Here is an 18,894-nt window from a genome sequence, read left to right on the forward strand (position 1 = left end):
TTTGATATGTTTTTTTGTTGTTGTTGCTTTGATATGTTTTTTTGTTGTTGTTGCTTTGATATGTTTTTTTGTTGTTGTTGCTTTGATATGTTTTTTTGTTGTTGTTGCTTTGATATGTTTTTTTGTTGTCGTTGCTTTGATATGCTTTTTTGTTGTTGTTGCTTTGATATGTTTTTTTGTTGTTGTTGCTTTGATATGTTTTTTTGTTGTTGTTGCTTTGATATGTTTTTTTGTTGTTGTTGCTTTGATATGTTTTTTTGTTGTTGTTGCTTTGATAAGTTTTTTTGTTGTTGTTGCTTTGATATGTTTTTTTGTTGTTGTTGCTTTGATATGTTTAAAAAAAAAAGAAAGAAAAAAAAATATACAGAAAGTATTGAGATTTAACTTTTCAGTTGAAGATTCTCAAGATATTTTGTTTGTTGTTAAGAAAAAGTCAACCACACAACTTGTTGTTAGCTGTTGCTAGCCTTTTCTCATTTTTCAAATTTTTTATAAAAATTTAAAAAACAAAATTATCAAACAATTTTGTGTTAAACAATATTGTTAAGTAAAAACTTAATAACTAGATTTAGAACAAATTTAAATAGAACTGAATATTTTCTTATTAATATAATAAATCTAAATTTTATTTTATACTTATTATTTTGAAACAAGTAACTTAATAAACAAAACTTCGTTCAGTAGAAAATAAAAAGTACACAGTACATGCATAGTACAGAGTACAATGCACAGATCTTTTATTTTAATAATAAAATTTAAAAGTACATGGTGCCAGTGTGAAAGACTGGTATCATGTACTTTTTAATTTTAATCATGACCAAATCAGCAAAACAAAAATCGTACATGGGTGGTCATATAAAGACGTGAGATCGCACGCCTTCCTGTTAAACACTGCGGTACATACATAGTACATGGTTTCAAGGTACTTTTCTTATATTTTAGCGTTTCATAATAAAATAAAAAGTACATGGTACATGCATAGTACATGGTTACAATGTATGGTTTCAACCATTGTTACAATTACTGTTCTTATATTTTAGTGTCTCATAATAAAATTTTGCTTAATGTTTAGAAAATTTAAAACCATTTAAATTTTTTAGACATTTTTTATCATTTATTTTGAGTTGTAGTTTGAAAACAACAAATGAAAATAATAATAATTAGATTCAAAAAAAAATTTATAAAAATAAACTTAATAATAATCTTAAAGTATTCAACTTTTTAAATAAATCTTTTTTAGAAAATTACTTTTTACAAGTTTATTTTGACGTTTCTGCAAAAATGTTATTGTGGATCAATTGAAATTATCTAACTTTAAACATGATTTAAAAACCTGATTAAGTATAAAACTGATCACACTTTTTAATAACTAACCTTTCGTTGTTCTTCTTTATAAAGATCAGACTTGAGATATTCTTCTGGAAGGCCATTGTCTTCTTTTTTAGGATTTTTAAATTCTTTTCCAGTACTAAATAGAAAAAAAAAATAAAAAAGTAAAAATAATACTTACTTGGCATTTAAATAATAAGCTATAACTATATATAGATTGCTCACTTAGCAACCATTAATAAATGGTTATTGGGACAAATGGTTTTGGGACATTAATCTATGGATTAATCACTTAGCAACTACTTATCAATAAATTAGCAATAATTATATATGGATTGTTTACTTAGCAACCATTAAATAAAGAGTGATGATTTACAATAATACTTGAGTTGATAACCTTAAATAGGCTCATTGTTTCTGTGATGCAAACCTTTAAAAAAATAGTTTGTTCCAGCAAAATAGTTAGTAGTTTTTAAAGTGACCACTGTATGACTGAAGCTTAGGTAATGAATAGGCGAAGGAATATTATACAACAGAATAAAAATTGAAGATTTCTTTTCAATTTTATCTTTATTTTTAAAAAAGTACTTTTATGGGTAATAACTTTGGGTGCTAACAAAATTAGTTATATATTTTTTAGTGCAATTGGATGGAGTTGATACAGTTTTTTTTGTTAGTTCAATCCACTTTTCAACCAGTTTTTTGCTGACTAATTCTGATTTAAATAAATTTATAATTCAGATTTATGAGAATGTTGTTACAACTTCATTATTTGGTAACTCTTTGAAGTTTGAAGTTCCATTTATGTCACTTAATATATTTAAATGTTTTTTTTTTTGTTTTTGAATTTTCTGAACTGAGCTCTATAAATCATAAAAATAAAAAATCTATTTTTATTTATTCTTTTTGGTAAACCTAATTTACAGTGTCTAACAAATACTTATTAAATAATACTGTTTAAAAGTAGTCTTAAACTTATAAGTTTTTATAAATAATATTTACTTTTTTAATCATAAACAAACAGAATGAAAAATCCAGCTAGAAATAAAAATTTGTTAATTCGTCTGAAGATGTTACTTTTTCCATGCTTTATATACTGTTACTTTCTATATATATATATATATATATATATATATATATATATATATATATATATATATATATATATATATATATATATATATATATATATATATATATATATATATATATATATATATATATATATATATATGGTTGTGTGCCACAAAATTTGAAATCAATTTTTGAAAGCTTTTTTCTCAACCAATTTTGCTCAAATTTTGCACACTTAATCATTTTCGATGACAATACAAGGAAATGGAAAAATTTGACCAAAAAAAGTTAATTAAGTTAACAAAAATTTAATTTGTATTTCCCCATACATTTTATTTATTTGATATGAATTGCGTATTATGTCACAAAAATCATTGATTTGCAAATTATTTGCAGTTTCGAAGACATTAAAGCGCAGTGATTCAAAACCTATTGTTTTAAGTTATTAAGTAATAAGTCTTAAGTTATTAAGTTAAAAAACTATTGTTTTAAGTTATTAAGTTAATAAGTCTTAAGTTATTAAGTTAAAAAAGAAAAATTTAGTAAAAACAGTAATTTTTAAATTAAAAAAAAAAAAAAAAACAGTAATTTTTCCTTCTACAAAAGATAACAAAAAAAGAATTTCTAGGCCCAATAGAATTCTGCTTGCATAAAGCATGGATTTGAAAAAAGAATTTTTTTTTGATTTACTATTCGATTGCATTTTAACTGTTTCTTTTCCTCTTAACCATTGAGAAATATTTATATATTTCTTCATGTAGCAACCATTAAATAATAAATTAGGAATGTTTATGTTACTACTCACTTAGCAAAAAATAAATAAAAAATTAGCAATAAATATCTATGAATACTCACTTTGGATTAATTTCATCAAAACAAGTGTCACAAACACGAACTTCTCTTTCCATGCCAATTTTGGGTATTATTGATGTCTTCGAAGAACATTTGTTACAAAATACTTCACCACAGGCTCTGCAATGGTGCTAAATTCAAGATTATATTTTTCATAAGTTTTCATTTTTAATTTAGTTAATTATGAGCAGGTAGAGATCCCCTGTTCATAATTAAATAAATTAAAAAAAAATGCTTATAATACAGAACAAAAAATAATTATAAGCTAAACTACAAATATACCTGTCTTGTTAACATTGAAAACTTTGTTCTACATAAATTACAAACTCCCCCTTCTTTCCACTCAGGAGCCTTAAAATAAAAGTTTTAAAAACTTTAAAAACTTTAAAAATATTAGTATTTATCAAAACCAAAAATTTTAAATAATTCAACTGCTTTAACAAACATTCTTAATTTCATCTTTTAACTCTAAAAGTATATAAAATTAAAAAAAAAAAACTTGCTGCACTTGTACGAATTTGATGGAACTTAAATATTTCTTAAACTAAATAGCATCGGAACAAAGTTAAAACACCAGGAATGGTTGAAGGGAAACTTTTCATGAAAAAATAAAAAATATTTATCACAAGATGATTTTATAAAAATCACTAATAAAATAAAAATTCCTAACAATGCATTTCCTGTAAAAAGCTCATTACAATTATAAAAAGTGGATTTAAGAGACTAAACCATAAGATTAAAAAGAAAATGCAGGCCCATCAGGCCATGCAGGCGATGTCCATCAAACTTGATTTTGTCAAAAAAGATTAATTGATTCAATAAAAATTTTACTGTAAGATAAGTGATGTTCAATACAAAACAACATTGAACAATGAACATCAAAACTTTAAGCTGTCAGAGTTAGGCTTAAGAGGTTTTCGGTGCCAAGACCTTGTGGACTTCTTTGGGTTTCGATATTTCTTTTTTTTTTTTTATTTATAATGATATCTTCATTTGTACTTCTTCTTTTCTGTATTTGTGTAAAGAAATAAAAAAATTTAGGCAGCGGAAAAGATTCTGTGTAACAAAAAAATTAGGAGTAATTTTTTAATTACTTTTTTTTAAAACTCCATACTTTAATTTTAAGGTTATTAACTGATGCTTTTTTTTTTTCTTCTTTGCATCCTATGCTGATACTAATTTAGAATAGGTTTCAATTTTTTAACAACAGAAGCTCAGAAAAGAAGCCAGTAATGTTTATTTTATATTTACACATAATAAGACCACAAGTATTTGTAAAGGATAGATGAAAATAATTTGGTGGTATGATGGTTTTTTTTTAATAATATTTTTAGGCACTTTATGTTTTAATCAACTATAGACTTTGACTCAATTATAGATAGTCCATGACACCGTAAGCAACAAACTTTGTGGTTTTTTTTTTTTTAAATTTCTGTTAATTAGTCCTAAGAAACAGTTTCTTATGTGGCTTCAATAATACACACCAATAATAATAAAAGAGAGACCTTTGTGCATTATGGCACTGTTAATACTCTGAATGGAATTAGTCTCTCTAAGAGATACCGCAAAGTTTGGAAAACCTTACTACCAGACAGCCTCAGAAACATTAAACTGAAAATCATAAAATTTAAAGGAAACAATATAACAGATTAACATCTATGCCAGCCTGTAAAATGTAGTGTAAGACTGATCAACAAGGACTTTCTGCTTACCCCTAAAGTTTTTGCCTAGGAGGCTTTCTACAAGACAGTAGCCAGATTCAGTTAACACCTGTTAAGGATGAAATTTGTATTGGGATACCTTTAGAATTATTCCATTTATAATTAAAAGTTTAACTGGATGCAAAAATAAAATTATTTGGAAAGTTTAATAAATTTTCATGTACAAACAATTTTTTAAATTTTAAATAATTTTTAAAAGTTTAGGATCCTGTTAAATTTTTAGTAAAATAATCCACTTTTAATTACAAAATTAAAAATTAATTTATTTTAAACTAATTGTAATTGTGTAAATATGAGAATTTTTTTTTAACAATTAACCATGTCTAATTGGTAAACAAACATGTAAATGGTAAAAATGGTTAAAGCTTAATGCTAATTTTAAGTAGTATACGAATTGTTAATTATTATAACAAATTAATCATAATAAAATATAATAAATTATAAATTTGCTGAATTATAACACTTTAAAAATTTAACTGATTAGTCAAGGTGAACATAATAACAATTTTGCAATCAGCATCACCATAGATTAACTAGAACTTTTTTGAAACACATTTAGATATTTCATAGAAACAATTTTTTTGTAAAAAAAATTAAAAATTAAAAATTAATTTAAAAAAGTTTTATACATTTTGCTTTTACAGTTTTTCAATAACAAAACTGTAAATTGCTACTTAATTTAAAAGAAAAATTAATAAATCACACATACACACTTAAATTTTAAACTAAAAAATTGTTATATGAAAATTTAAGTATAAAATATTTAAATAAAAACAGTATATAAAATATGTATAAGAAACAAATATAAAAAACTAGTAAACACATACATGATCAGCTGTAAACATAGCATCACTTTCTTTTAACTCAGGGAATTTAACACCTTATAAAATTGAGTGAATAATTAGGTTATTAATTGCAAAGTAAAAGAATTTAACAATCCAATAATAAAAACAATTCCAATGACTGAACAAAATAAAATAACAAATTGTTATAACACACACACACACACACTTTTATATATATATATATACATATATATATATACATACATATATTTATGTATAGTACAGGTAGACCCAAAAACCACATGACTTTTTCATTTGTCATATCTTTTATGCAAAACAAATAATTTAACTTTTTTTTGCTTTTTTATATGCTTTCATATGGCAAAAGTTTTTCGCAGGTGTTTAGAAGTACTTTGGTATTTTTATTTTACTTTTTTTTTTTTCCAGTAAAGTTTCGCTATATTTTAGAAGGGGACCTCAAAAACCGCTTGGCTTAAATTGTTTATAACTTTTTTAAAATTAGTTGCAACTTTCCCATTTTTTGGAATAGCTTGTTATATTAAAATCCCCTTCATATAGTACTTTGATTGCAAACTTATATTTTAGGGAAGTACCTAAGGCGCTACAAAAACCACATGCTTGGGACCCCAAAAACCACATTAATTATTTTATTTGTAACAAAAATATAAGTGGTATTACAAAAATTCATGATTTAAAGTAGATTTGTAGTAGTTGTAATTATATTTTTGATGATAATGAACTTATATAGAGATTTTATTTTACACTCCTGCTTAGAGGATAGTTTATTTATTATAATATTATTTTATTTGTAAGCAAATAAATAAATACGAGTAAGAGCAACAAAGAACTCAAAACTCGCTTGCAAATTATGTCACTAAATCCAAGTTCTAATACTGAAGCACTTATTAAAAAAAAAACTATATTAGAAAAAAAACAACAACTTGAAGCTGCTGTTCAATGGTGTAAAGAAAATAATGTAAGAGAACATGCTGCAATTAAAACAAGACAAATTCCACTTATTAAAGATTGTGAAACAATAAACCCTAGACTTGATGCGAAAATATAACAATGGTCTTGAGAAGCAGTACTGTGCAATTCTCTTGGAGGAAGAAGAGATGTTAATTGTTTTATACATTAAGAATAAAAATTGGGCAAAACAAGGTATAAACAAAGCAGAACTAACAAAACTTGTCCTTGATGTTCTGAAAGTTAGACAATACACAAATAAAAGATTAAAAGGTTGCAGAAAAGTTATAGCATTATCAGCAAATGCAAAAAATGCTTTGACAAAAAACAAGTATTTATGTTTCTTATATATATTTTTAAAAGATAGTAATAGTCAACAAGCTAAGGTATAAAGAGATTGCTTGTAGTTCCAGGAGTTGAAGTTTTGTAAGAGAAGGTTTTTTAAATAATTTTTTATTTTTGTTTCAAACACAGGTTAGGTAAATCATTTTGGATGCTCTTTAAAGCTAAGAATCCAAGCTTAACACTCAAGCGACAAGGAAATGTGTCAATAAATAGAGCTCTCAATTGCATGAGGGAAATGGCATGTTCCCACCTTGATATGAGTAAATATTGAGTTTTTTATTATATTTCATAGTATACACTAGCTTCATTTAAAATTTAACCCAGAGCTACACCTTTTTATTAGTTTATGTATTGCTACTGTACTTTACACTCATGAAAAATAGTTCTATCAAAACTGAGTTACTAATTAATTTTCATAGTTGCCTTTAGATGCTCTTGCAGAAAAATTGATTGAGGCTAGCATTATGACTGAAGCAGCACAAAAGGGGACAGGAGTTTGGTCTGGAAATATTGATACATGCAGAATATTTAATCAGGACGAAACACTACAGTTCATCAATTTTGGTGTTGATGGTAATGCTGGTCTTGTTTTTGTGCAAAAGGGGAAACATGTTGTATAATGATCAGAGAGAACCGTGAATGCGCCACCATACATCCTCTAGTATCATTTTCAGATTATTGCCTTATCACTTTTTTGATAAATATTTATAATATAGATTGAATAGATGATATGTATTATCTTCCTTTGTAATTGTAGGAGATCTTTGTGTCTGTCAAGTACTCTTTGATACCCCTGGAATAACTAATCAAATGGCTCCATAGAAAGCTGTGGCAAATATTCCGCATCTTCTGATAACAACTTGCAATTATGGTGTATCTGATCACAATTCGTTATTAGATATGTACAAAATGTTTGAGGAATATCTTACTGAAAAAAAAGTGACACGATCAGTAGTTTTGCTTTCTGATGGGCATTGTTCACACTTTAATTTTGATGTCTTAAAGTTTTTGAGTGTTCGCAAGAGCTAATTCAAGAGCTGAATGAAAAAAGCATTCAACTTGAAGAAACTCCTGGCTTACTGACAGTACAAAAAGTTAATCTGAAAGTTTCCAAACTTACTACGAGGGTTATGCAGGTTCACGGATCAATGAAAGTAAAAAATGTGTTGGACTTAGTGAAGGTAATTCAAGATAATAAAAATCAAGAAATAAAAGATAAGGAAGAAAAAAGATGAACAAAAAAAAAGAATTTTTAAGGTGTAAAAATAAATGCAACTGTGGAGAAGGTGTGTGCCATGTCATAAAGCTACAGAAATGCTCTTCTTGCCACATCTTGTAAAGTGGATGGAAAGAAACCAATAATGTTTTCAGCTGCTGCAGTAACCAACAACTCACTCAAACGTGAGGTTATTGAGCATGAAAGTGATCAAGATACTGGCAGTTAGAAGGATACACCTAGAAAGTAACCTTACAGTGATAAGGAGATAATTCCATTATTCTTAGTCAAATAGCTGATCAACTTATTAAAGAGTCAATAGTTTCAAAGATGTATAAAAACACTTTTAAATTGTCTTAAAGACTAATAAAGCAACATTTCAATTTTTTTTATACAAATAACTAGTAAAAAAGAAATTTTATTTGATTGTTAATAGAAAAATAAATGTTAATAGAAAAAAGCAAAACTCCATTTTTATATTGAGCTTTTGATCCATGTATATATATTTTTTGGTAAGGGACCCCAAAGACCAAACAGAAACACTACTTTGGTTAAAATAAAATATTTTAGCAACTGTCTTTTTAATTTATTTTCTTTTGATTTTTTTGTAGAAGTATGACTTAAACCTTTACAAAAAACACTTCTTTGCAAACTTAAATGAAAATTTCAAGAATTTATGGACTATAATGTCAAAATAGATTGAAAAAAAAAAATCTATTGTTTTTAGTATAATTTTTAAAAATTTATGCTAATTTGGTTATTTTTAACAGTTTCTTTTCAAAAAAACTTGTCAAATAAAAAAATCTATATCTTGTCAAATAAAAAAATCTATTTTGCTGCTTGATAAGGCTTGATCTATGAGTTACAGGTATTAATGTGAGCGTATGGCTTTTGGGATCCATATATATATATATATATATATATATATATATATATATATATATATATATATATATATATATATATATATATATATATATATATATATATATATATATATATATATATATATATATATATGTATATATATATATATATATATATATATATGTATATATATATATATATATATATATATATATATATATATGTATATATATGTATATATATATATATATATATATTTAAATATATATATATATATATATATATATATTTAAATATATATATATATAAATATATTTAAATATATATATATATATATATATATATATATAAATATATATATATCTTTAAATATATATATATATATAAATATATATATATATAAATATATATATATATAAATATATATATATATATAAATATATATATATATAAATATATATATATATAAATATATAAATATATATATATATATATATATATATATATATATATATATATATATATATATAATATATATATATATATATATATATATATATATATATATATATACTATACACATTAGGGTGGAGTGATAAAATAGATTATCAAAAAATAATAATAAAATGTATAACATGTACTTGCTAATAATGCCTGGAAAATGGCTGGTTCACAAAAATGTACATTTATTTAGACTTAATCTATTTTCGAGGAAAACCGCCATTTTTTGATTTTTTTTCTCAGTGGGCATGCGCATTGCGCATTGTTTTGTTGTTTTTAGATTTTTAAATTATGATTTATTAATAGCAAAACAATTTATAAAAAAATGCCTAAGAGCAAATCCAGGAAAACTCGTTTGGAAAATAGTTTAAAATACGGAGGCCTCCCATCAGAAATGCCTTCTGCTGATCTTCCAACATTTCGTCAAGTAATTCAGTTTTTTTATTTTACTGAAAGCAATAACCAAAATATTTCCAAACAGAATCTACTAGAAAAGGTTGAGAATTCTCTTAGTACTTTGTGGAATAAAGTAAACCCACGTATACCTCTTCTTCAGAGAAATTCAATCTTAAGAAAATTAAGAAATCTTTTTGAAAGAGTAAAATCTATAAACCGAGGACGTTGTAAATCCAAAAGTGAGGAGTATCAACATATGATTTTTAAACTCTTTGATATATCATCATGTAATTGTGAATTAGCGACTGTTTTATGTAATGACAGGGATGTTAAGTGTAGCATCATCAATTGCCAAGTAGAGCACATCTTGTGTCTTTGTAAAACTAGAAAGGTATTTGATTAAATTTTTTATATATTATTGTATATATTAGAATATTTGTTGTTTTAACTGCAATTATTGTACTAAGAATTTTTTATTATACTTTGATTTCACTTCAATTAAACTGAAGTAGTTGATTATTTTTAAAAATTAACAAGATTGGTCCAAAAGGTATTTATCAGCTAGGAAAGGCTAATTTAAAATCTGGTACATTTACTCCGGAAAGGTTAGGTCAAGTAGAGCTTATAGATCATGTTAAAATGCCTTATGCTCATAACTCGTTGATTGATTCTGGTCACATATCTGAAGTTTCAGCATCCGATCCAGATGTTTTGGTAACATATATATGTATATTTGTATATATATATATATATATATATATATATATATATATATATATATATATATATATATATATATATATATATAAATTATGTTATAATAACCTACAAATGAGTACTCAATGTTCTTAAAGAACAGAGCAATAGTAAATTAGTAAAAACACTTGTCTAATTTTTTTCTTAAATAATTTGTGTCACCATTTGTAAGTTTATCAGGAAGGTTCCTGACTATAATAATAGAATATAAGAAAAAAATTAAATGCGTTTTATCTAATTTATATATATATATATAAATATATATATATATATATATATATATATATATATATATATATATATATATATATATATATATATATATATATATATATATATATATATATATATATTGCAAACAGCACACTGGGGCAACGCTAAAACAGCTTTGTTTCAACGATTCCAACGTTTTTTAAATGTTGGCCCTACAAAGTGTGCTGCTTGAGATATATAGTTGTTTTTTTTTATATTTTAAATACTAAGTATTTTTACAGGTAAATGATTCTGAGGAAGAATATAATCCATTAAAAAGTTCTCAAAATAATTTAATTAAACTTGATAGATTTGCAATGGAGGCTGTCAGGTATATAAAATTTTCATACATATTGAGTTTAGATGAGAATTTCTTATATATACTATATTAAAAGTATGAAAAAAATCATAAGTTTCAAAATCAAAATCAAAATCAAAAGAAAAAAAAATCATAAGTTTATTGTTCATCCCCAGTAGGAGAGGAGAGGGTGAATATAGAATGTTAAGTGATCAAATATAGATAATATACTTTGCTTTTTCGGTTTTGTTTATTTATTTCATAGTTTCTTATTTGTAGGTATGATGCCTCATCTCGTGCTGCAGCTGCACTAGCGAATGCTCTACTACTAGATTATGGAATCATTAAACATGGAGATTTGAATCAAGTTGTAGATCGAAGCAAAATTGAGAGGTAAAAACTATTTCATTTTATATGTTAGACAAATATAGATATATCTCTTTATTTATTAGTTTATATAAATGCTTATTTACAAACCATTGATATTTTGCTAAATATAATACTTTGAGTTGTTTAGAGAGAAGAAGAAAGTAATGTCAAGATATGGTGATCAACATGATAATAATTTAAGTAACTTGGTGTGTTTGGGTGTTGATGGTAAAGATGATAAAAATGTTCTTCAGTTTAAGGATGTCATTGAAAATGGAGAAACTTGTCGAGAGTTACTGAAAAAGAACATCATTTAACTTTTACTAATGAAAATAGTTTTAAAAATGGTATATCTCTCTCATAAAAATCTTCCATCAAATGATGCAACTGGTTTACTTCAAAGTGAAGTTGTATATAATGTTCTGAAAGAGTATGATAGTTTAAACTCAGTACAAGTTCTTCTTCTTGATAATACAAATGTCAATACAGGTTTCAAAACTGGAGTTGTTGCATGTTTAGAAAAGAAATTAGAAAGAAAAATACACCTTATCGGATGTACTTTGCATCACAATGAACTTCCATTTCGAAAAGTATTCAAAATAGTTGATGGCAGTTCGAAGTGTCCAAATAAATTTTCAGGACCTATTGGAAAGCAAGTTTCTATAGATTTCCATCTTAACCAACAAGTGAAGTTTACCAAAATTGATACTCCAGTGGAGATACTAAATATTCCCATTGAAGTAATTAATGATTTAAGTCACGATCAAAGACTATTATTTGAATATTGTCTTGGAATTTCTAAAGGATTTGTTAATCCCATATTTTTTAAAACAAAAATTGGTCCACTAAACAATGCAAGATGGTTGACTTTAGCAATTCGAATTATGGCTTTGTATACTCGTACTGAAGCACCAAGTCTAGGGCATGTAAGGCTTTTATTATACAGTGAATTTTATTATACAAGTGTATGCATACATTTGGTTTCTTATCAAAAGGTCTTCTAAATTTATGGATTTTCCAAGTATATTCTTTAAAATGACAGAACAGATAAGAAAGCAAGATGAGCAAATACAGAATATTTGTTTTAAAAATCTAAAAAAAAATTCATATTGTCTATTGCCTGAGAACTTTTTATATTGTATGCTTAGATATGAAGATTCTAACATAAGGAAACAGGCGTTACTAGTTATTAAAAAACTCAGGACAAGTAAAGATAAAGAATGCCGTGTTACAAATATTGCTAGTGTTGACATAAACTTTCAAGCAACTTCTTGGACAGAATTAATTGACTTTAAGAAAAGCAGTGAACCGGCATCAACAATATGGTTGAAGGATGACCAAATCGATGCACTAATTGCAACTAAAGAAGTTCAAACTAGATACAGAGGCTAGTGACCAAGTATATGGCAGGGAAGCTCGTCATAAATATATTTTGACCAAACTAAAATCCAGGGAAATTCATTTTGAAACTAAAAACGACTTTGTGGTTTTTTAATAAATAATTTTGTTATGCATTTGATGTTAATAAAACATCTTTATATAAATGTACTTGCTTTTACTTTTTTGATTGCGAGAAATATAAAAGTGTGTTTAGGATTTAGGACCAATGCAGTAGTAGGGTAGTGGTAAAGTGTTCGAATCACATTTGCAAGATATTTATTTTAGAAATATTTCGCATATGCTCGTCCCTTTGGCAATTGAAATCTTATATTCATGAGTTTATAATGTTTATAATGTATATAAAGTGTTTATAATGTAAAGAACAATTAAAAAAACAACTTAAAAACATGTTTGGATTTTGGTGATAGATCCATTACTACTTTTATTACCACTAATTGTACTTTGAAAAAATAAAAATAACTTACATAAGTAAACTTTGTATATACAGTTAAGTAATTTTAAGTTTGCTGTTTAAAACTTGATTGCATTTTATATTAATAGATATGCGTTAAAATGAGGTATAAAAACTTGCTAAAAATAAATGTTTTAATGAGTATATTGCTTATATACCATTATATTAAATAAAATTTTTATAATTTATTATTAATTTGTTTGACCATTTCATTATGAATAAATTTGTTTGAAAAAATAAACTTTTGAATAGTTTTGCTATTTTTATTAATTGATTTCATAAACTGAAGAAAAACGTGAAAATTAAGAAAAAATGCGTTTTTTCGCATTTTTTCAAAGTCAATTAAGCTTGCCATTTTTTATTTTGGATAACTGAAATTTTTCATGAGCTCATGTTTTACCCCGTTGAACTTACTCCCGGGTTACTAAAGTTGAATTTCCAAAAAAGTATGAAAATCACTCCACCCTAATACACACACACACACACACACACACACACACACACACACACACACACACACACACACACACACACACACACACATATATATATATGTATAGTGCGTTCCATGTGCAACACAGTCAACTTTATCAAATATTATCCTATTTAAACTTTTTAATTTATTTTCAGCAATTATGTATAAAAGCTGTTAGTCTGAAGAATAAACTGAAAAGTTTTGATAAAAGGACAATGAACTTAGGACCAAAAATATAGTTTAACATATGCTTCTCGAAAAATATCATGGCACATATTATTTGAAACTTTTTGTTTTTTGACAAAACTTTTGAAAAAACAAAACTTTATTGTGTATTTTTAAACTTACATTACATGAAAATTGTAAAAGTTCTTTTGTTTGTTTCTTCAAATTATCTTTATAAAAAAAAAAAAAATATTTGACCAACAATAAATTGAAGATGCCAGCTCCATTTTTCAGAGAAAACTACTCAAGATTATGCAATTGATATTTTGTAGTAAACATAAAAAACAAGTTTTACATATCAACTACAAAACAAAACCCTAATATCTACTACAGGGTGGCACAAAACTACCGGTATGGTTTGAATGTGTATGTTGTGGCTATTTTCGGCTTCGCACATACGTGCTTTTTCCAGTACATTTTCCATAACCTTTCGTAAAATTGAAGGTTCAGTACACATATTAAAAAAATGACGATAAACACAATTGACTGTTACTTTTCAAAATTAGTTAAATTTTATTTTCAAAATAAAATTCAACAATTGTTGATTGCTGTTCTGTTGTGTAGTGTTCCATTTCAAATTCCCCAAGTTTTCTTCACAAAATTCTTAAATAAAAATAATTAAAAATAAAAAGTTATTAAACATTCAAACCATAACGTTAGTTTTGCCCCACCCTGTACAAACTTATGATATTTTGACAATTTTTAAATTAACATACATAATTTTCATTCTGTAAATAGTAATCAATTTTATGAAACTTTTATTAAAGTTTGGTAAATGATGTTTGGTAAATGTTGACTTTGAGACATACCATCAGTGACAAAAAATGAGGATCAGTTTTTGGTTTCATATAATTTTAAACTATATGTTTATAAATGACTTTTCGCTATTTCTTTATATTTTTTAAACAATTTACATGAGAGTTTAATAGGCTCAGTAGCTAACTATTTTCATTGCAATTACATGTTACACAATTAGTACTTTTTAAATATGTAATGTTTTGTTTTCAAAAGGTTATCATAGTGCATTGAATCTAGCAATATATTTCTAGATTTAACTTGAAATATATTAGATTGATTAAAAATTTTATACAAAGTTAGTAACTATTTCCCAACAGAAATGTTTGCAATGCCAGTACTTATTCTTCATAGGAACATTATTGTTTTAGTAAAAGACACAAAGAAAATGTTTCTAATATGTCACTATTTAAAAAGGCATACTGGCAAAAAAAGCTGAAGGTTTTAGGTCAGGGTGGGATCATCTATGAATGCTAAAAGTCTATTATTGAAAATACTTTTATAACAAAATAGCAACCAAAGAAATCAGTAATTTAATTTACTAAGACATTTAAATTTAAGTTAATAAAGAGAAGTTAAAAAGTTAAAATAAAGATTTTAAGGGATTTAGTATAAAAGTATGTACGCATTAATTTAAAAAAATAGTTAAAATTTGTTTTTTTAGTTTATCATAATTAACAAGTACTTCTTAATAACTAAATAATTTGAATGAATAATAATTAAAAAAAGCTTCAAACTTCTAAATTTTTGGCGTACCTATTTTACCAACAACCCCAAAACATATTAATAAGTTTTAATATGTGTTTTAATATAATGTCTTAAACCTGTCTTGAACCCACTGGGAAAATATTCACAACACTTATCTACCCAAGTTCTCTAAGTAAATAATTAACAAAAAAAAAGAGTAGCCTCTGTACTAATCTATGTGACTATAGGTGGGAGGCAAATAGTTGGGAAAAAAATGGTTCTCGAGTAATTACAAATAAAATCAAAAATAATAATTTAACATAAGTCGATTAACATTAAAATTGTGAAATACCTTCCATCTTTAACAAATTGTAAGTAGCAAGAATAGGTTGAAACTGTGGTTTATTCCGAAACACATGATTCCATGCTTGAATCATAGTCAAAATCTGCTCTTTTACTGGTGCAGTTCCTGTCTAATGCACACATAAATATATATAACATTTATATATTATATACAGTTTCATGCAAAAGTTTTAAACTATTTTAAATAACGAAAGAAAAAAAAAATGAATTTAATTTATGCTTTTAAATGTTTTTGAAAATCTAGTATAAACTTAGTATAGTATAAAATCTAGTATAAACTTAGTATAGTATAAACTTTCTTGTTTCATTGAAAATAGTAACATGCTTGCTGTTTTTTGGAACAAAAATTAAACACTTGAAAGATTTCTAATTTTCCTTGTTCTAATATTACAAATGACATATTACAGATAACAACTCAGTTTGTATACTTTAAAGATCCATAACCTAGAAACTAAGTTTACACTTCCTATAATGAGACAGTAGGAAAAATGGAATCTAATGATGTAGCATTGATTTTTCTGCACTAATTTTATGAGACCCTGTGTAAAGTCACTCACCTTGAACTTATTTTAAATTCATTTTCTGGATAGAATAAAAATTGGAATATGCTGTGATCTTGATTACATGGTCCAACACCAAAAGAACAAAAACAACAACCTTTATTTAATCATTTATCGTAGTTTACCGTAGTTTATTTAAAAGACTCCTTAAAGCATTGTGAAAGTTATAATCTTTAGTAAAAATGAACAGAATTTAAATCGAAAAGAAAGTTAAAATTACTTATTAGGTAAAATAGTAGTAAATATACTTATGTTTTGTATTCAAATATTTATTATCTATATAATATATAATATTATATATAGATAATATCTATTCATATACAAGAGGTAAGCCTGATTATGTTTATTTTAAACTCTGGCTTTGTCACTATGTAAATAAACTCTGTGTTTGTCACTGGTAGCTCATGTATTACATTATATTCACTCTCTCTCTCTCTCTCTCTCTCTCTCTCTCTCTCTCTCTCTCTCTCTCTCTCTCTCTCTATCTCTCTATATATATATATATATATATATATATATATATATATATATACACACACACATATATATATATATGCATAAATATACACACACACACACATATATATTTCGTATAAGTTTTCATATAACCAACATATTAAAAAATATTGTGCCGATATTGTTTTTCAATATTGGTGTTATATAGATTGTAATGTTGGCGACAAGTTGTTGGCGCAAATTACAATTTATTTATATATATAGTCAATATTGTACAACAATATTCGCTACATATATTATTAAATATTGAATCATCCCCACTAATCAATTAAATATTTCACGAAAACTACACAATTACTGTGTGCTACTCGGAAAGTTTTTGAGTACTATTTGCTTCTTTTAATTTTGTTACAGCCACATCCAATAAGTAAGCAAATTTTTTATTTTTTATAAAACATGCATTAAATGAAGCTTTCCAATTTTCATTATTCTATTTATCACCCTTATCCATTGAGTAGTTTTTTAGTTGCTTCCATAAATGTCCACAGTCTTCTTAGCTAAACCATTAATTTATTTAGTTTCATTTTTCTATTTTACACATGTTGTTTGTAAACTTGAATGAATTTCTCCATTATCATTTTCTTTTTCAATACCTTTAGACTCATCATACCTTCCTTAAGTACTCAATCATTGATTAAACTTTTAGTTTTCTGTTAACAGTTTAATTTTTCGATTCATACTTTGCACAGCATCCATTTTTCACATGTTCCATAGCTTCTGCAGTATTTTATTCTTTACTGCTTTCCTTATTGAATTTACCAGAAGTTTGTATTTCTTTGAAGACTCTACTTTGATAACTTCTTGCAGTGTTTGAACGCAACAATTACTTTGATAACTTCTTTGTTAGTTCGTTACTTTACTGTTAAAAATAACTAACAGGTAATTTACTCTTTTCTTTTTCTATGTAAATCATTTTTTTAAAGGTTTTCTTGTCTTCAAGAAGCAGAAGAATTTGATGTTAGTTCTCATGATCATCAATGATTTTAAAATAATTTTCTTCTTTTTTAATTCCAACACTTTATTTTGCACAGCTAAAAAACCTTCTATTTGATGATTTGATTTCTGATTTTGTTTTCCTTTTACCATTCTTCTGTAAGAAGAAATTAGTCTCTGCTACCATCTGCAATTGCAATCAAAAAGTAATACCAATTGTGTATTATATTATATTTTTTATAATCAAATTTTAACCAGTTTAAAAGAAATATTCTAAACTAATTTCAGTTTAATATTATTAATACCATAATTGCTTTATTTATACAATATTCTAAAAAAGTTTTAATAAAAATAAGAAATTTAATAGTAAATTATTTTATAATAATCACCTGGTATCTCACAGCACTGACCTAAGACAGCAAAAGCAAGTTTTTACATTTACATAAGGGAGACAGGGGCAAGTTGCCTCTGATGTTACTTTTTTAGGCCTTTAGCCCCTTTTTTTGTGTGTACATTTTTTGTAAATAATCAATCATAGTCTTTTAGACTATGAATTTAGAAATTATCATCGATCTGCATTCATTATAAAAAAAATATTCTTGGATCCTTCCAAAGCTTAAAAAAAAAAATTAATCTTATAAAAAAAATTTTATGTTTTTTTTGTTGTAAAAAATTAGTTTTCTCAATATTGTTACAAACTTAAAAAAAAAAAATCAATTTCATAACTTTTTTTTCCAAAT

General features: G+C 25.3%; 1 protein-coding gene across 1 annotated transcript in view; it reads right to left on the reverse strand.

Moving 5' to 3' along the window:
* LOC101236981 (hepatocyte growth factor-regulated tyrosine kinase substrate) overlaps positions 1 to 18,894 on the reverse strand; it is a 71,978-nt gene that overhangs the window by 18,605 nt on the left and 34,479 nt on the right. Inside the window, exons 6-10 of the mRNA XM_065803375.1 lie at positions 16,135 to 16,255; positions 5,804 to 5,856; positions 3,538 to 3,606; positions 3,259 to 3,386; positions 1,375 to 1,468 (exon numbers count right to left, since the gene is read on the reverse strand). Of these exons, the coding sequence (XP_065659447.1) occupies positions 1,375 to 1,468; positions 3,259 to 3,386; positions 3,538 to 3,606; positions 5,804 to 5,856; positions 16,135 to 16,255 (465 nt within the window). The remainder of the gene's footprint in view (positions 1 to 1,374; positions 1,469 to 3,258; positions 3,387 to 3,537; positions 3,607 to 5,803; positions 5,857 to 16,134; positions 16,256 to 18,894) is intronic.

This window comes from Hydra vulgaris, chromosome 08 (assembly GCF_038396675.1).
Source record: "Hydra vulgaris chromosome 08, alternate assembly HydraT2T_AEP".
NCBI lineage: Eukaryota > Metazoa > Cnidaria > Hydrozoa > Anthoathecata > Hydridae > Hydra > Hydra vulgaris.